Below are 18,497 nucleotides of genomic sequence, written 5' to 3' on the forward strand. Positions count from 1 at the left end.
TCATCGGCTCCTGCAGTTCCTTGGTTTACCTCGTGGCCCAGATAGGGCCTGCTTTGAAACTGGAGAACGCTTAGAACATAAAGGCTGTAGTCTAAAAACTCTTTGGAGATGCTAATCCAGTTTTGAAAGTGTTTTTTCTGTGCCTTTCTATCCTGCCTTACAGTGTCCCCTGCCTCTTTTGCAAATCGAATGATCCCAGGACCAGAAGCCCTGTTTTTACAAAAAGTCCACATGTTGGGAACACAAAGCGTTCTCCTTAAGAAACCACATTTAAATGGAAGATCCTCAGTCCAGCCAGTTTTGCTCATAACACACCTAAAGAGAATACGGTATTGAGTGCTGGTCGTCAAACACTATTTGTGTTTGTTGGGGCAGTTCAGCTCAAGTTCAGACACTCGGGCTCCATTCAGTTGGTGTTTGGACCTATGGCTTCACCAGGTCCACACCATTACAGCAGTTGTCAATTTCAGAAGCATTCTTTTAAAATGTTGTTATTTTTGACAATGATAGCATGTTTTGAAATTTTTTTCTAAGGCATACCAGCAGCAGTTTCCTTGTGCAAATTTTTAAAACTAATCTGACCTTGCCCTTCCTGCTCCATCCCCCCCTCCAACTAACAAATCCTGCATCTGTTTTAAACAGATGTTGTTTAATTCTTTCCAGAAAGAGGGGGAGGGAGGGAAGGTGGGAAGGGAGTTTTCCTCCTTTATACCTTTTTGGTAGTGGAGTTTATTGTCATTTCTGTGCTGGGTGGGGTGAAGTGCCTGAGTAACGTAAATATACCACACCATGGATAGGAAGCAGTTGGCATGCAGCCATGCAGCTGGATTATCCAGACATCCTTCACAGCTTTTAGTGAAGCACTTTATACCCCTGCCTTGTTTTAAATAGCCAGATGCCTCAGTTAATGCTGGCTGTTGGGGCTGTTGCTGGAGGAGGCAAAGGGGGCTTCTGCCCCTGAGGCTCCCCTTCCCCCAATCCCATCACAGAGAAGCTATGCCCTGGAGAAGGCACTTGATAGGAAGCATTGAGGCAGGAAAGAGGAAGCCTCAGAGTGCAAGCAGAGGCCAGAGTTAACAGCCTTGCAGTCTGGACACAGAAGGGAAAGGTATTTTTTAATTCTCTAATAAATGAGTACTTTTTGGAAATAAGTTATGGCACTAACATAAGTAATGCAAAGTTCTCTTTTTCATGTTTACTTAATCCCCTCAAAGAAACAGAGAATGGCAGACAGCTGCAACACAAAAAAAAGTAAAAGCATGGTTTTTTGTTTGTTTGTTTTTTGAGACGGAGTTTGGCTCCTGTTACCCAGGCTGGAGTGCAATGGTGCGATCTCAGCTCACTGCAACCTCCGCCTCCTGGGTTCCGGCAATTCTCCTGCCTCAGCCTCCTGAGTAGCTGGGATTATAGCTGGGATTACAGGCATGCGCCACCACGCTCAGCTAATTTTTTGTATTTTTAGTAGAGACAGGGTTTCACCATGTTGACCAGGATGGTCTCGATCTCTTGACCTTGTGATCCACCCGCCTCGGCCTCCCAAAGTGCTGGGATTACAGGCTTGAGCCACCGCGCCCAGCTAAAAGCATGTTTTAACAAGAGGTGCACAGAGTTTCAGTTCTTCACCTTGGCATCTCCTGTTGAGATGAACCCATAGTACACTCTTAGAAGATTCGAGAAAGCCGTATTACACACTAGAGAATTAAAAGTCCTAGGACCCTTAGCTTTTTGTTTTTTGGTTTTTGTTTTTAATAAATGGGGCTGGAGGGAGGAAAGGATATTCTCCAAAATTGTATGCAGTTAATCTAAATACATGTTACAGAAGATTTTTAATCTTTAGGATCTAAGGGAATATGCATGTTGAATCCTGAAATTAATGGATTAGTCATACACGTACATGTGCGTTCTATGATTTTTACATGTACTTCTACATGATTTTTATTCAATTTTTTTATTAATTGAAGGGAGATCTTTACTGTAATCCCAATTTAGTATTTGTGGCTCATAAGTAAATAAGTATTGAACACTTTATGTTTTTATAGGAATTCTGTTAGCTATAGATTGATAGATTGATTGATTGATTGATTTAGAGACAGAGTTTTGGTCTTATTGCACAGGCTAGAGTCCAGTGGCATGATCTTGGCACACTGCAACCTCCGCCTCTGGGTTCAAGCAATTCTCCTGCCTCAGCCTCCTGAGTAGCTAAGATGACAGGTGTCCTCCACCAAGCCCAGCTAATTCTTTGTATTTTTAGTAGAGACAGGGTTTCACCATGTTGGCCAGGCTGGTCTTAAACTTCTGACGTCAGGTTATCTGCCCCACTCGGCCTCCCAAAGTGCTGGGATTACAGGCATGAGCCACCCCACCCAGCCTGCTATAGATAATTTTTTTAAACCTGTTTATATTATGAATTTGACCACATTGATTCCACAAGCTATTACATATAAGACACCATTCTAGGCTCTAGGGATATAGCAGGGAACAAAAAAGGCAAAGTCGCTGCTCCTGTGGGGTTTATATTCTGGTAGGCAAGCAGATATTTTATTGAGTAAGCATTGATTTAGTAGCATATAGAAAGACAAAACAGGGGGAGAAGATTAGGGGTAGAGGATGCTATCCTGCTTTATACAGAGTGGGCAGGGAAGTCCTCTCTGAAATAACCTTGGGCAGAGATTTGAGTGACCCAGTTGGTATGTGAGGAGTAGGGTTTTAAGCAGAAGAAACAGCAAGTGCTAAAGCCCAGAGGTAGAAGGATGAAGGCCAGTGGGACGAAGCTGGATGAGCAAGGAGAGTAGTAGAGTAAGGTCCAGATTTTGACTTCTACTTGGCCATACCACCGGCGGGTTTGTTTGAGTAGAGTGACCTGACTTAGCTTTTTGTTTTCTGGGTAAGTTGAGCAAACATGGGAGCAAGGATGCCAGTTGGAAGGCTACTGCAGTAATCTCAATGGAAGGTGATGGCAGCTGGATCAGGTCAGTATCAGCGGAAGTGGGAAAATGTGGATCCTGGCTGTACTTTGAAGAGAGAACTAGACGTGTGAGGAGGTGTCAGAAACCAAGAGTTCAACCTGAAACATGCTGATGGTGAGACGTATTAGGCGCCTGTGTACAGACCTCACATAGTCCCTTGGTTCTACGGGCCTGAAGCTCACGGAAGATACCTGGATGGAAGTGTGACTTTGGGCACTGTTGGTATATAGAAGGTGTTGAAGTGGAGGAAGTTGGCCCTAGCTTGGATCATGGATGGCCTAACCGCACTTCCAGGAGGAAGGGCAGAGAGCACTGGTACAAAGCAGTAGGCGTGGTGGTGGGCACAGGCACAAGGTTTCCTCTGATTCTGTCTATTTCCTCAGTGAAGCTAAAGCAGCTTCATCCATCTTCTGAGAGTGAGGGGGTAGGAGGCCATGTGGAGTCGTCTTTTAGGGGACGATCAAGGAAATGTAGCAGGATGCCAAGTGGCACTTAAGGACTCACTTGAGGGTAGTGTTTATGGCTTTAAAACTAATCCTATGAGCATAGTAGAGTAGGGTTTTTCCCTCTCACGATGTTCAGCAGCTGGGTGGGGTTACAGAGTAGGTAGATGGTAGGATTTAACCCCATTGGGGTCATGCCAGCCAATGGCAATAAGGAAGGGGAGGGCAAAGGCATTAAGGTTGTGTGCAAAGAATGCTGTGATAGAATGTGAATGTGGCCTGGTGTGGTGTCTTATGCCTATAATCCCAGCACCTTGGGAGGCTGAGGCAGATAAATCACAAGGTCAGGAGTTCAAGACCACAGCCTGACCAACATGGCGAAACCCTGTCTCTACTAAAAATACAAAAATTAACCAGGCATGGTGATGGGTGCCTGTAATCCCAGTTACGCGGAAGGCTGAGGCAGGAGAATCGCTTGAACCCAGGAGGCATAGGTTGCAGTGAGCCAAGACCACATACAACTGTGCTCCAGCCTGGGCGACAGAGCAAGACTCTGTCTCCAAAAAAAAAAAAAAAAAAAAAAATGTGGAATGTGATGGAATGTTGGGTAGAGAATCAGTTGAGGATGTGAAGATTGGGGGACAGGGCAAAAGTGGTCAGAACAATAGATTGTTGGCCCCAACAGGGCAAAGAATTATTAGAGTCTGGAGGAAGGGAGCTGCAAAATTAGGAGTGGTCAGAGAGCAGGATGCTTACAATTGAGTTATGGAGGTAGTGCAGTTACCGGTAATGACAAGATCACGGTTGACCTGGGCATGAATGGCTCAAGTAGGTTGTAAGACAAGGGTATTGGAGAGAAAGAGGCCTAGAACCTGAGAGGCCAGAGAATTGGAGGGATCCTCAGCATCAATAATGAAATTATCAAGGATCGAGACAGGGATCATGGTGGAGAGATGGAGGGACAGTGAGCCTAGTTGCTGAAGTCTTCAAGGAATGAAGGGAAGTGAGGTCTGTAGAAGACTGAAGGGTTTTCAGGGGCATGGTCAGGGTGTGAGCTTCAGAAGCACTGAAGGGAGGCTGAATAGTCTGCAGCAGTGGCAGTTACCATACCCACAGGTAGGCCCAGCATGGTGCAGAGGGGAGGCAGAAAGCAGCCCTGGGAGAATGGGCCACAGAGGCCCAGTTGAGAGTGTGTTTTCATTTAGGTTAGGAAAGGGAAAGGAGCTTATATGAGATAACTAGAGCATCAGATTCATAGAGACAGAAAGTGGAATGGTGGGTGCCAGGGGCGGACGGGTTGGGGAAGGGAGAGTCAGTGTTTTTCATGGGAACAGAGTTTCAGTTTGGGATGACGCAAAGTTCTGGAGGTAGATGGTTGCCCAACAGTGTGGGTGCAATTAATGCCACTGAACTTGTACACTTAAAAATGGTTAAAACAGGGAAATTTACACCATTCATATTTTACAACAATGAAAAAAAACGAATGATTAGAAGAGGGGATGAGGAAGTAAAGGAAATTGGAGACCTTGGGTTTGGGGCGCCAAGGGAGGTGAGTTGGGTGACAGTGGAGGGTGAGCTGTAGGGGGTCATGGAAAAGCTGGTGGCTTTGCCTTTTATGGGGCACAGGGACTGCCTCCATGCCTCTGGCCAATTGAGGGGCCAGGTCCTGAGTGCCTTCGGGCATCTTTCCTGAGGCCCAGGGAACGAGGGGATGGCAGTCCTTTGTTACTCTGCAGCTTTGTTTTCCAAGAATCTGCCACAGTGCCTGGCATATACAAGACGCGAATATGTGTTTGAATGAGTAAAAATGAATTTCTACCTACAGAAAGAAAACAGCAAGTGATAATATAATGGTCTTGCTGAAAATCCAAATAAATTCTTCATCACTTTTTCCCCAAAAGTGATGAAGAATGAAAGGAAGCTAGAGTTGGTCTCTGGGGAATAAAGAGGATTTTTGGCAAATGTGCAGAAGAACTTATTGTGAAATTGAGGTTTTAGACTGGAAAAAATAAAATATAAACAGAAGGCTACAAATGTGTAAAGGGTTATTAAATATTTTCCCACCTAGATACATGATTTCATGGTGAATTTATGATTTAGAAGTAGATTATCCTATTTTATGCTAAATAAGATTCTTGGCTTTATAAAATGTTAAAACTTGGTCATTCATTTTCAACTAATTTTAAAGGGTTGAAACCATAATACCCTCTTAATAGGTTTGTAGGCCAGGTGCAGTAGCTCATGCCTGTAATCCCAGCACTTTGGGAAGCCAAGGTGGGTGGATCACCTCACATCAGGAGTTCAAGACCAGCCTGGCCAACGTGGTGAAACCCCATCTCTACTAAAAATACAAAAAATAAGCCGTGCATGGTGGTGGGTGCCTGTAATCCCAGCTACTTGGAAGGCTGAGTCAGAGAATTGCGAGGTTACAGTGAGCTGAGGTCGTTCCAATGCACTCCAGCCAGGGCAACAAGAGCAAAACTCCATCAAAATAAATAAATAAATAAACAACAACAACCCAAAATAGGTTTGTGTCTTTCCAACCTAAAAATACTAAACTACAGAGATCAACTCATTTATCAGTACTTACACCTAGAAACTGGAGAATATTGTGCCTATGTACATCTTTAGATCACAAGTAGTTTTAATTACTAGGTATCTTTTTCTTTTTAATGCACTTTTATTTTGAGTTTAAGTGTTTTGTTTTTTCCTAGGAGTTGAGATGGGTTGTCTTTTAAGGTTGCCGCCAGGCATAGACTTTTTTTTCCAATAAGTCCAAAAAAGTGCTGCAACTACCAGACCATTGTCATGCCCCATTCTTCTTGTTGTCGTTTTAGTGACAGCTATATTGTGCGTGTCAAGGCTGTGGTTATGACCAGAGATGACTCCAGCGGGGGATGGTTCCCACAGGAAGGAGGCGGGATCAGTCGCGTCGGGGTCTGTAAGGTCATGCACCCCGAAGGCAATGGACGAAGCGGCTTTCTCATCCATGGTGAACGACAGAAAGACAAACTGGTAATGGCAGACATATAACACCTGGGTTAAATTTGTGACAATTGCTTTCTTTACGTTAAATCATAGTCCTCTGAAAATATTTTTTTTCTTTCTCTCTCTGACTTCAAACTCTTGCAAAAGCTTCAAAAGTTAGAACCCTGGAGCTGGTGCCAAATTGCAAAATGTGACTGTTCCTTTCCAGCAAAGTCTCTTTTGACCACACACTTTATCTGAGATGCTTAGAAGTATATTTGGCTATTTTATTTACGTCTTTGATTAAGATGTCTATCATTGTAAAAAGGTATTCAAAACAAAAGTGTAGTCTTTTATTATTATGAATCACATTGTACTGAGCTGTGAAGTCAGAGTTTTAAAAATGTAGAGTTTATTCATGGAGCATGCCATTGAGGTTTGGGTGGCAGGTAAAATACAAAGGCAAGATGTCGTCTGACATTAGGCTACTTATAAATAAATGTTTATCCAGAAGATACTGTAGCTTTTATTTCAGGCCCTTATGAATAAAACATGCTTGGAAAAAGAAAGTAACAAAAAGCAGTGGTATCATACTTCTTTTTTTTTTTTTTTTTTTGAGACAGAGTCTCTCTCTGTTGCCCAGGCTGGAGTGCAGTGGCGTGATCTTTGCTTACTGCAACCTCCGCCTCTTGGGTTCAAGTGATTCTCCTACCTCAGCCTCCCAAGTAGCTGGGACTACAGGTGCATGCCACTTTACCCAGCCACTTTTTGTATTTTTAGTAGAGACAGGGTTTCACCATGTTGGCCAGGCTGGTCTGGAACTCCTGACCTCAAGTGATCTGCCCACCTCAGCCTCCCAAGGTGCTGGGATTATAGGCATGAGCCACCGCACCAGCCCATAATTATGTAAATAATTATCCATGCTTATAGATAAATACTTTGGAGATTAATCATCCTCTCTCAAGGGTGGGGGATTGATACATAATATACAGTCTCATGGAGGAACTCAAATGATCAGTTCTATGTTATGAAGGAAGCTATGATAGGAAGGAAAATAGAATATCCAAATCTATTTTAAATTCATGGCCCTAAACATGGAAGAACACTACTTCTATGTGTATTTGATCATGGAGTTATACTCAGAAGCCAGAAGATGATTCAGAATGTGCAGGATTGTGCAAGATTCCACAGAGAAAATACGAAGACACCAGAGGAATATGTCAGTGTTGCATTTGAGACCCTTTACAGCAGCATCTGCTGGGTTTTATGTTTTATGTGTTAAGTGTACAAATTTAATCTTCTTTTGCAAGCACTTCTTATAGTTTAAAAAATTCACAAAATAGATAAGACAGAACAATTTGTAAATGTTACATATGGGTTAATAGAAGTGTTATTTTCACATTTGATTGCATTTCTGAAAATTTAAAGGGAGAAGATAGCTAATTTTAAGAAGTATTTATGTAGGAAATACCCTATATGAGAGCCAAATAATGAAAACATTCTTACTTATAACATTTCTGCAGTAAAAGGCAATGTAACTACTTTACCAATAAAGAGTAAAATGACTGCCATTTATCTAGCATTTGCCATATACTACGTATAATCGAGCCCTTTGGTCAGATCTATCATTGTATCCTTACAGCAGCCTGTATAATTGTAATTGAAAAAATTATGATTCAGAAAGATTCCTTGTTCTTGGTGGCCTGTTTTGGGGGTCCTGGAACCCAGTATTTGATTCTCTTGTCACTCTGACCCCAAAACTGAACAACCCTAAACAACCAACCCTTAGCCCTTTGATGTAACTTTCCCGCTTTGTACTTTTTTTTTTTTAAGATCTCACTTTGTTGCACAGACTGCCTCCAATTCCTGGGCTTCAAATGGTCCTCCCACCTCATCCTCCAGAGTAGTTGGGACTACAGACACATGCCACTGTGCCCAGCCATATTTTAAAACAGTTGTATATCTCATTTGCCTCAACATTCTGTTTCAAGATTATCATAAAACAGCATTGCCCTAACATTCTCATAAGAAATTTTCTGTGTTGCTGATATCAGTTTGATGTTTCATTATTTGACCGCCTCCTTAGTGTCAATTATTAAGGTTCTTCCCCTCACCTAAGTGTTAGGAATACACCGATGTGAATTTTCCACATTTATTATATTTTTGGAATAATTTAGGGGGTCATATTTTTATGACTTTTGATACATGTGCAAGGAGCTACTACCAGTATTAGAATTTCCTTTAGCACATTGAATGATATAAAATATATAATATATATGTATATAAAATATACATATAAAATCTTATGCATACTAATGAGATAAAATGTTTTTCTATTTGTTAACAGTTGTAAGTGTGAATTATCTGTTGGTATCCATTGTATATTTGCCTATCGGGGCCTTATTTTCCTCCTTGATGTGTATGCCCTCTTGAATAATAAAGATATGAATCTCCATCTGTCATATTTGCTGCAAGTATATTTTTATAATCTCTTCCTTGCCCTTTTATTTTTTATATATGTGTGTATGTGTGTGTGTGTGTATATATATATATATATAAATTTTCCACTTCTCTGGCCTTTTTGTTTTTAGGGTTATTCTGTGTTTTACCAGATTATCTCGTCTGAAGGGTTATGTTTTTAGAGCTACTTTTTCCTCGTATTTCTGTGGTTTGTCATAGAATACTTCAACCTAAATAGGCCTTTTAGCTTGTCTAATCCAGTCACTGATAATGTCTTACCAGTGACTTGCATAGTAAACTTTTACCATTTGTTCCAAGTCCTCTAAAAATAAATAACCTCAGCTAAATTCCTGCAACATTCTGAAAGAGGAAGTTATTACTGTTTTCCACATTGTAGTGGGGAAACTCAATGCTCTAAGAAGTAAGCCACTTCCCCTTGGCATGGGACGGGTAATGTCACCAGAAGAGCCGGGGTTGGGGCCCATTTCTTTGCAAAACCAAAGCCTATCCCTTCACACTAACCCTGCATACTACTAGGGCAGTCCAGTCTTCTGTCCACCCCTGCTGAGTCGTGGACCAACTTCTGTTGTTTGTTGATAGTACACGGATTGTGCTGTCCTAAAAGTGTGCCCATCTCCTCCCCCATCATGTTTCTCTATCTTCCCACCCCTTTTCCTGTCCCCTTTACATTCCTGGACTCCACACTTGTGGACTTCCATGTTCACTAGTACCTAAATCACACACCCATGTATCCAGTTATATTTCTCTATCTTTCCAACCCTCACCTTCCCCGTTTCATGCTCTGGGAAATTCTGGATTCCTATACTGAGTGGTACTTAACCCCTCCACTCACCCATGCCCAGCACATGCACTCACGTGTGTGCACACACGCACACACACATACACATACACACACTCTCCCTCCCTCCCCCAACCCCCCTTCCCTTCTCATTTCCTCTTTCCCTCTCCTTCTCCCTCTCCTTCTCCCTCTCCTCCTCTCTCCTTAGAGCTATGATAATCCTTCCTTTGGGCCCCTCAAGCTTCTCTAATGCAATGCTAGTGCCCACTGGAGACTATGCCCCCACAGGGGAGCTCTGCAAATGTGGTGAGTTATTGAGGGAACCCTCCCCAAAAGGTGGAATGGCAAAGAAAAGATGAAGATCATTTTTAGGATATATTAGATGGATGGTTAAGTTATCAGAGTTCCCGGTATTCCAACTAGGGCATGAAGTGCTCTTTCTGATAGAAACAGTGTTGTCAGTTTTTACAATGTAGTGCAGGTCTAAAATTCAGCACATTGTGAGCATTTGTTTAGTTACATATTGAGGGCTGTGAACCTAACTGCCATTGTTTCTGTGGGGAAAAGTCTTTGTTCCAGACACCCATTCACAAATAGTTACTCAGATAATTTTTTGGTAAGCTGGGGACAGTCAAGCCTGAGAAATTATGTGTAAATTAAAATTTTCTGAGTTGAATCTCATTTTAGATGGATTAGAGGAGTTTACTCCTTAAATAAATCTTGTGAGAAACCTCTTAATGGAGACTAATCACAAAATCTAAGAGGTTGTTCATTCTAGTCTTTGCCTATGTGTAGGTCAGTGAGCATTCTGACGTAACATTTGGTGGGAATTTGAGCTGGCAAAGCTCTTTGAAAAGCAATTTGGCAGGATTTTAATTTTAAATGTGCATATCTTTTTACCTAGCAGTTCACATCTAGAACATTATCCTTTAGAAAAAGACTTAACCCTACAGATTTATGGACAACAACAGTTCTTAAACTCTTTTGGTCTTGAGATCCCTTTACACTCCAAAATTTTATTCAGGACAGCAAAGAGCTTTTGGTTTGGTGAGTTACAGCTACTTAAAACTTACCGTATTAGAAATTAAAATGGAAAAAAATTTAAAACTCTTAAACAACGTTGATATAAATGGCATTTTTACGGCAAATAACTGTATAACTTTTCCAGAACAAAAGTAGTTATGAGAAGAGTGGTATTGCTTCATGTTTTTGGAGAGCTCATTAATAGCTGGCTTTCCAGAAAATAGCTGGATTCTGGTATCTGTTCCTGTTTTAATCTGTAATATATTATTTTAATCTGTAGTATGTTATTTTAGTTGACGTATATAAAGAAAATTCAGCTCCTCACTGAGAAGGGGAATGGGTAAGGGGAGAAATCTTTTAATAGCCTTTTCAGACAATTTTAGATATTATTCTTTGATACTACACTAAAACTCAACCCAGAGTGGTTTCTTAAATGTGGAATCTGAAACCTATCAATATACCTTTCATACTCTGTTACATTACAACCCACTGGTTTATCTTTCACTTTCAATAGATCTTTTACTTATCCCTGATTTTGTAACCTCATGCATTGGTCACCTGAAAAATAATGCTCCACTGAGTTAAGCAGATGTTCCACATGTTGATACATTTTATTCTGTAATGTCAAAAAACAACATTTCTTAGTATTGCCACTGACTCAGTATCAAAAACTACATTTCTTAATATTGCCACTGACTTGTTAATATTAAAAAAAAAAACCTACATTTCTTTTTTGTTTGGGGGGTTTTTTTTGAGATGGAATTTTGCTCATTCCCCAGACTGGAGTACAATGGTGCAATCTTGGCTCACTGCAACCTCTGCCTCCTGGGTTCAGGCGATTCTCCTTCCTCAGCCTCCTGAGTAGATGGGATTACAGGTGCCTGTCACCATGCCCGGCTAATTTTTGTATTTTTGGTAGAGACAGGGGTTCACCATGTTGGCCAGACTATTCTCGAACTCCTGATCTCAGGTGATCCGCCCACCTTGGCCTCCCTAAGTTTTGGGATTACAGGCATGAGCCACCTCGCCCGGCCTCAAAAAACTGCATTTCTTAATATTGCCACTGACTCATTAGAAAAGTCTTTAAGTACCAGGAAGCTGTCTAGAATTCTAATTTGTACTTGAAATATATAAGGATATAAATTGCAGCATTGTCTTCAAGGTGACAGTTCTCATTGGTATAAATGCCTGTTGGTATGGAGAATGGTTGAATAAATCTAATACATCCATATGGAGGAATTAAATAATTATTTTTACCCTCCTGGATCTCTATGACATATTTTTAAGGAAAATAAAAAGCAAGTTGAAAAACACCCTATAGGTGTGGCTACATTTGAACACAGTTACACTTACACACAAACTTATGTGTGTTTTTATGAAGAAGCCACAAAACGGAAACTGGGATTGTGACCACTCTACTGACAGTGGGGAACTCGACACAGAGATGTTGATGGTGGAGGGAGAATGAGTAGGAATGGAGTCTTCATGTCTTCATCGAATACTTAAATCTTTCACAACATGTATTTCTTGTGTAGTTTTTTTAAGTCTCCAACAAGAATATAATCACTTTTTTTCTCCTTATGCATCTTATTTAAACAGGCATTCTTTCTTAAGTTTTAAGTTAGCGTCTAATTGTGTGTATGCCAAAACTTCATCAGAGTTTATATCTGTTGGGAAGATTAAAGCATCTAAACTTTTTCATTTTTGTCTTTACGCTTAGATACATATGATACTCTTTTGCTCCAGAGGACGTAGAGATGGTATCTGATTTCCCCCCTCACTTCATTTAGGTGGCTGAACTTATTTTACTTAAACTTTTGTTAAGAATATGTACCTTTGGGATAATTTCAAAGTTGGAAAATGTCAACCAAAGACTTAATTTTTTCACCCCCAAAATACGGAGAAACTAGGAGTCTTTGTTTTTATAATACAGAAAGTTTATTTTGAGACTTTGAATGGAGACTATTAAATTCTAAAATAGATAACATTTGTTAAATTCTTGATTATTTGGATTTTTCTGATTTGGAATGGGGCTGGGCTGACATTTAATCATTATGCTATTCTTAGGAGGAAATGGCCATAATAAGCAATTTAATCATAAATAGAATTATGGGAGGGGGCTGTTGTCCAATCTCAATACAATGTAATAGAGTTGACTGCTTGGAACTACTGTTTGGTATACCAATTTGAATATTATTCTCATTTATTTATTAAATTAGGGAACGTTCATTAGACAACCCTTAGTGTATTTTTCATTTGTCCTTTCTTTTTGTTGAGACAGGGTCTCACGCTGTCACCTGGGCTGGAGTGCAGCGGCGCACCTTCTCGGCTCACTGCAGCTTCAACCTCCCAGGCTTAAGCAATCCTCCCACCTCAGCCTTCTGAGTAGTGGGGACTACGGGCATGTGCCACCACACCCAGCTAATTTTTGTATTTTAGTTAGAGACAGAGTCCTGCCGTGTTGCCCAGACTGGTCTCAAACGCCTGGGCTCAAGTGATCCTCTCGCCTCAGTCCCCAAGTGTTAGGATTACAGGCGTAAGCCACTGCACCAGCCTCCTTCATTTCTTTTTGCTTTAATCTATTCTTAGAATTTGTACTTATTTAAAGATATTCTCTAACTTACATGTATGCTAATTTAGGCAAGCCTTCATTCTTGTCCTTCATTTAGTCTAAATTAATAAGATCACATGTGGCAAATGCAGATCTTTGCCAGAACAATATTAGGGCTATTAAAACTTAGCAAAATCATGATGGTGTTTGCAATAAAGCCATAGGAATAAATATTGTAAGTAGTTTGAGTTTTTTTAATGAATAAAGAACAAAGTTCACACTCAAATTATTGCAATGTTTCTTTTCTATAATAAACTCTAGTATCCCTATCAACTGTGCTAGACACAGAGGGAGTTATTTTATAATACATCTTGACTTTTTATAGTCTAGTTAGAGGAATGCGACTAATATACATGAAACTGTTAGAGAATAATTTGAAGTCAGTACTAAATTATGAAGATGACAAGAAGGAAGTACACACAAAAATAAAACTTGATGGGGAAGATAACTGGACAACGAGTGTGACCCTGTTAGGTTTCTCATTTATTCAGTGTTTTCGGAGCATGTTCTTGTTCTCCTTGATAGCATTAGTGTTCCTTCCATCTTAGAGATAAAAAGATCAATCTGCTTGTTATAACTCAGTAAAAGCCCGTTCTGAGACTAAATTGCTAGAAACTTGAAGGTGGTTCTGTTAATCCAAACCTAAAGTTAATAGACCCAGATCAGGATGGCAGCAACTGAAATGGGATTGATATAAAAGATATTGAAGGAAAAATGAAATGGGCCTGGTGATTAATAATACAGGGAATAGACAGAGGAGGCAAAGATGACCACAGAGACGTTGAGCCAGAGAAAATGAGCCGAGAGGAATTGGCATTGCCAAAAGTTGGGAGAGGAGACATTTTAGACATTTTAGAGTAAAGTTAATTTTTAGAAATTTTAGAATAAAGTTAATTTTTCCACTTTTGGAATTTGGGGCATCAGGGGAGGGAAGCTAGATAGCCATCGATACAAAGACCCCCAATATGAAAGCAGTAATCTGGAACAGAGTAAACACCCAAGACCTGGGCATCAGCTTAGTGCCCTGCCAGCCAGGGGCCAGGAGGAAGCGGAATGAGTGTGATGAAGAGAGCATGGTGAAGGGGTACAGCCAGGACAGCAGGGACCTCACCAAAGCTAAGGGGCAGGGAGCAGCAAAGATCAGATGGTCAGCAGCCAAGCAAAACCTTCTCTCCAGTTGGAAAGACTCACAGATACGCAAAGGCAGGGGACAGAGGGGTATTGGTAGTTGCCACCAGTGATGGTTCCTAATTAGACTTCTAACCAGATTTCATCATGGCTGTTCCACTAGTAACCAGCCTGTGTTTCTATCCTTCAGGTGGTATTAGAATGCTATATAAGAAAGGACTTGGTCTACACCAAAGCCAATCCAACGTTTCATCATTGGAAGGTCGATAATAGGAAGTTTGGACTTACTTTCCAAAGCCCTGCTGATGCCCGAGCCTTTGACAGGGGAGTAAGGAAAGCAATCGAAGACCTTATAGAAGGTATTGAACTTGTCGCTGCATTCTTAGTGGGACTATGGAAATGTTCCAAATTCTTTTTAATTCCAATAGTCTGCCATCATATATTTGTGGTTTATTTGCGGGAGGGTTTGGGGCCAGTTCAGTAGATGCCAAAACCTTTGGAACATCCAAGGAGAGTAATTAAAGTGACAATGCAGGGAAAAGGAGATGGATTTCAGAGTAAGGAGTAATCCCAATTGATTTCTAGACTCTGCTGTGAAAAAACAAAGAGGCAGGTTCTGGATTTCCATGTGTGTGTATTTTTTACTGCTTTCACCTTGTCCTGACTATTGAAATGGCTCTGGTCTGGTCTGCCTGGCTCAGAAGTAGAGAATGGATGCTGGCGGGCCCAGAAAGCTCCTGGCCTACCCACTGTCCTCCTGTAATCAGAGTCCCAGGGTGGACGGCTGCCACTGAAAAAGAAAGGGATCTGAGATCTCTGGAGCCCTGGTTAGGTTTAGGCCTTGGTCTATGGGTAAGTGAGTAGCAGGCATTGTGTTACATCTGATCATGGCCTGGAGGCAGTCCATGAGAACTTGGGCAGTCAGTTCTCATGGTGGGCTTGGCTAGAGTCCACAGATGCAAATGCAGAAATTCTCCACTGCAGCACCTGCAGATACCATGTTATTAAACATAGCTTTTACCTGTTTAGAGAAAAAACACCTCCTATTTTATTGATAGACGTTCACATTGTGTCCATGACTTAATTGCACAACATTTCATTCTGCTACTTGTAATTTTTTTCTCTATATACATGCTACCTAGCTTTTTCTTCCTATCAAATTTGAACATTGGTTGATTGGAGTAATTCAGAGTAGAGAGAACTTCGGAAAGACCAATAGGAGTTGCACAGAACATAATATGGGATTATTGTTTTTTCTCCTGCGGTCTCTCATTGGAAATTTAAATATTTATCTTCCTTTCCGAGCAATTCTTTTAATTTCAATTTTATGTAATAGCAAAATATATATATATATGTTTTTGGACATGGATTCTTACTCTGTCGCCCTGGCTGGAGTACAGTGGCACGATCTCAGCTGACTGCAACCTCCACCTCCCAGGTTCAAATGATTCTCAGGCCTCAGCTTCCCCAGTAGCTAGAATTATAGGCATGCACCACCACGCCCAATTAATTTTTGTTTTTTTGTTTTTTTGTTTTTTTTGAGACGGAGTTTCGCTCTTGTTACCCAGGCTGGAGTGCAATGGCGCGATCTCGGCTCACCGCAACCTCCACCTCCTGGGTTCAGGCAATTCTCCTGCCTCAGCCTCCTAAGTAGCTGGGATTACAGGCACGCGCCACCACGCCCAGCTAGTTTTTTGTATTTTTAGTAGAGACGGGGTTTCACCATGTTGACCAGGATGGTCTCAATCTCTCGATCTCGTGATCCACCCGCCTCGGCCTCCCAAAGTGCTGGGATTACAGGCTTGAGCCACCGCGCCCAGCTAATTTTTGTATTTTTAGTAGAGACAGGGTTTCACCACGTTAGCCAGGCTGACCTCGAACTTCTGTCTTTCTTTTGGCCAGTTAAGTTGATCCATGTATTATTGTCTGCTATATGGGGTGGGGGAGGGTAAGTAGGGCAGTTGTACCTGATTCGCATACTAGATTGAAGAAAAAGGTGAACAAGGAAATAAGTTGAACTCTAAAGTCCAGTTGGTTCCATGATGGATTAAGGAGAGTTTTCCAACAAGAGCCTTAATTTTGACTTGGAAAAACAAAGCAAATGCACTGATGCCTCAGTATTGCAAAAGAAAACCCCCTTGCACAGATGTCCCCTTAGAAGGGAGCCCACAGTTTAGGATTTAGAATAGAATATCTCAATTCAGAACTAGACACAACCAAACAAGCTATTGAGTTAAAACTCCTTCATTGGTAGATGAAAAGACCAGAGGAGCCAAGTCCAGTTAACGCAGTGAGATTGTGGCAGGTCTCACTTAGGGCTTCCCCATCCAGTGCTTTTCCCACTACACAGCTTGGACTTGAAGGTCACTACAGAGGCTGGGCTTGATGTATGCCCCTCAAAGGAGCGGGCAGGATCTCCCCTCGCCTCCTCCACGGTGCCTCTGTGTGTGCTTATTCTCTATGGCCAGTGCAGAAGTTTGAGAGATTAATTGGGAACAACAACAGGCAAAGTTAATTTAGGGAGCATCTTGGCAAGAACCAATTAAAGAGGAGTAAATTAAAAGCACTCAATTCCCAGGTAACTTGTTTCTGCTGGTAATTCACATGCAAAGGAATGGAATGTGGTTTTATTTAAATATCCTTTTTTTTAACGGTTGGATTTGATTTATCGTCTTGGGAAACACTTTCTACTACATTTTTGTCTTTTTAGGTTCAACAACATCATCTTCCACCATCCATAATGAAGCTGAGCTTGGTGATGATGACGTTTTTACAGTAAGTTTCCTTTTGTCCTTTGTTTTCCAGATTAGCTGTTGAATAATCAGAGAAAGATTTTGTTTAAGGACATGAGGCACACTTTGCAGTGTGGCATTTGCTGTTGCTGTTTGGATGGCATCAGAGTGATCTTTGTCTTTTTACTGTTCTTCTGGTCTGGGTTTGCCCCTGTTGCTCACACTACCGTGGTGTCATCTGCCACGCAGCACAGCAATGTCAGCTCTCCCAGGTCTGTCCAAGGTTCTCTTAAAGTCTTCGCTCAGATTTCAGATGACCAGCTGCCCTGGGGTGCCCAAGTCTGTCCTGGTTTTAGCATAAAATATCCCTAGACCTGGGAAACCTCAATCCCAGGCAAACCCTAACAATTGGTCACCCTACTTGGAGTCTTCTGTAAACACACTTCCCTCCCTGGCATCAAGGGGAAACACCAGCAGTATCTTTCCTGATGAGTAATTAAACATCTAATAAGAAAGGCCTGAAGGCTGAGTTAAGGTTAGACCCAAGTGTGCTAAGGCAAGAAAAGGCTTAGCTGTGTTGACACAGCTCGAGTTAATGGGATGTAACTGGAAACAATGATTTCTCAGCTTGCTGCTTCAGTTAAATCTTGTGCTTCTAGAAGTTAATTAACAAATATTTCATTGCCTGCCTGCTGTGTGCTTAGAGCAGCAAGTTACACTGGACAGCATTTTCTCCCTTTTTTTCCCCCCCGCAAAGATGGGGTTTCGCTCTGTTGCCCACGTTGGTCTTGAACTCCTAGGCTCAAGCAGTCCTCCCACTTCTGCCTCCCAAAGTGCTGAGATTACAGGTTTACAAGTGTGAGCCACCACATGCAGCCTGGATGGCACTTTCCAACTCTGAGCCTTTACCCACAATAAGAAATAAGTGTATGTTGTGACCCAGGACACATGTCAGTAGATACCTAAACCAAATCATATTTCATCCTCTACATTTTGATTTTTTTGTTTCATTTTCTTCTATTATTTATTGTAAAACTTTTCAAATACACAAAAATGTAAAGAATAGTTCAGCGAATGCCTGCATACCCTACACCTAACATTCAGCAGTTGAGCATTTGGGCACAGTTCCTTGATCTGTGCAAGTATGTGTGCTTATACACAAACAAATGTTTTTGTTGTTGATCCATTTGAAAGTAAGTCACCTCTCATACTTTAGCATGTATCTCCTTAAGTTCACAAAGGAATTTCAGGGCAGTGAGACTACTCTGTATGTTACTGTAATGTCAGATGCATGTTGATAGTAGAGGACTGTGCATGTGTGGGGATAGGGGAAATCTCTACTTTTCACTCAGTTTTGCTGTGAAACTA

General features: G+C 41.3%; 1 protein-coding gene across 4 annotated transcripts in view; it reads left to right on the top strand.

Annotated features, from left to right (window-relative positions):
* The window catches only part of SPRED2 (sprouty related EVH1 domain containing 2), a 130,497-nt gene that overhangs the window by 87,713 nt on the left and 24,287 nt on the right, over window positions 1–18,497 (top strand). For all 4 annotated transcript variants that reach the window (XM_074399016.1, XM_010333528.3, XM_003922684.4 and 1 more), the window contains 3 exons: window positions 6,247–6,424; window positions 14,588–14,756; window positions 17,108–17,172. In XM_074399016.1, the coding sequence (XP_074255117.1) occupies window positions 6,247–6,424; window positions 14,588–14,756; window positions 17,108–17,172 (412 nt within the window). The remainder of the gene's footprint in view (window positions 1–6,246; window positions 6,425–14,587; window positions 14,757–17,107; window positions 17,173–18,497) is intronic.

This window comes from Saimiri boliviensis, chromosome 1 (genome assembly GCF_048565385.1).
Source record: "Saimiri boliviensis isolate mSaiBol1 chromosome 1, mSaiBol1.pri, whole genome shotgun sequence".
Taxonomy (NCBI): Eukaryota; Metazoa; Chordata; class Mammalia; order Primates; family Cebidae; genus Saimiri; species Saimiri boliviensis.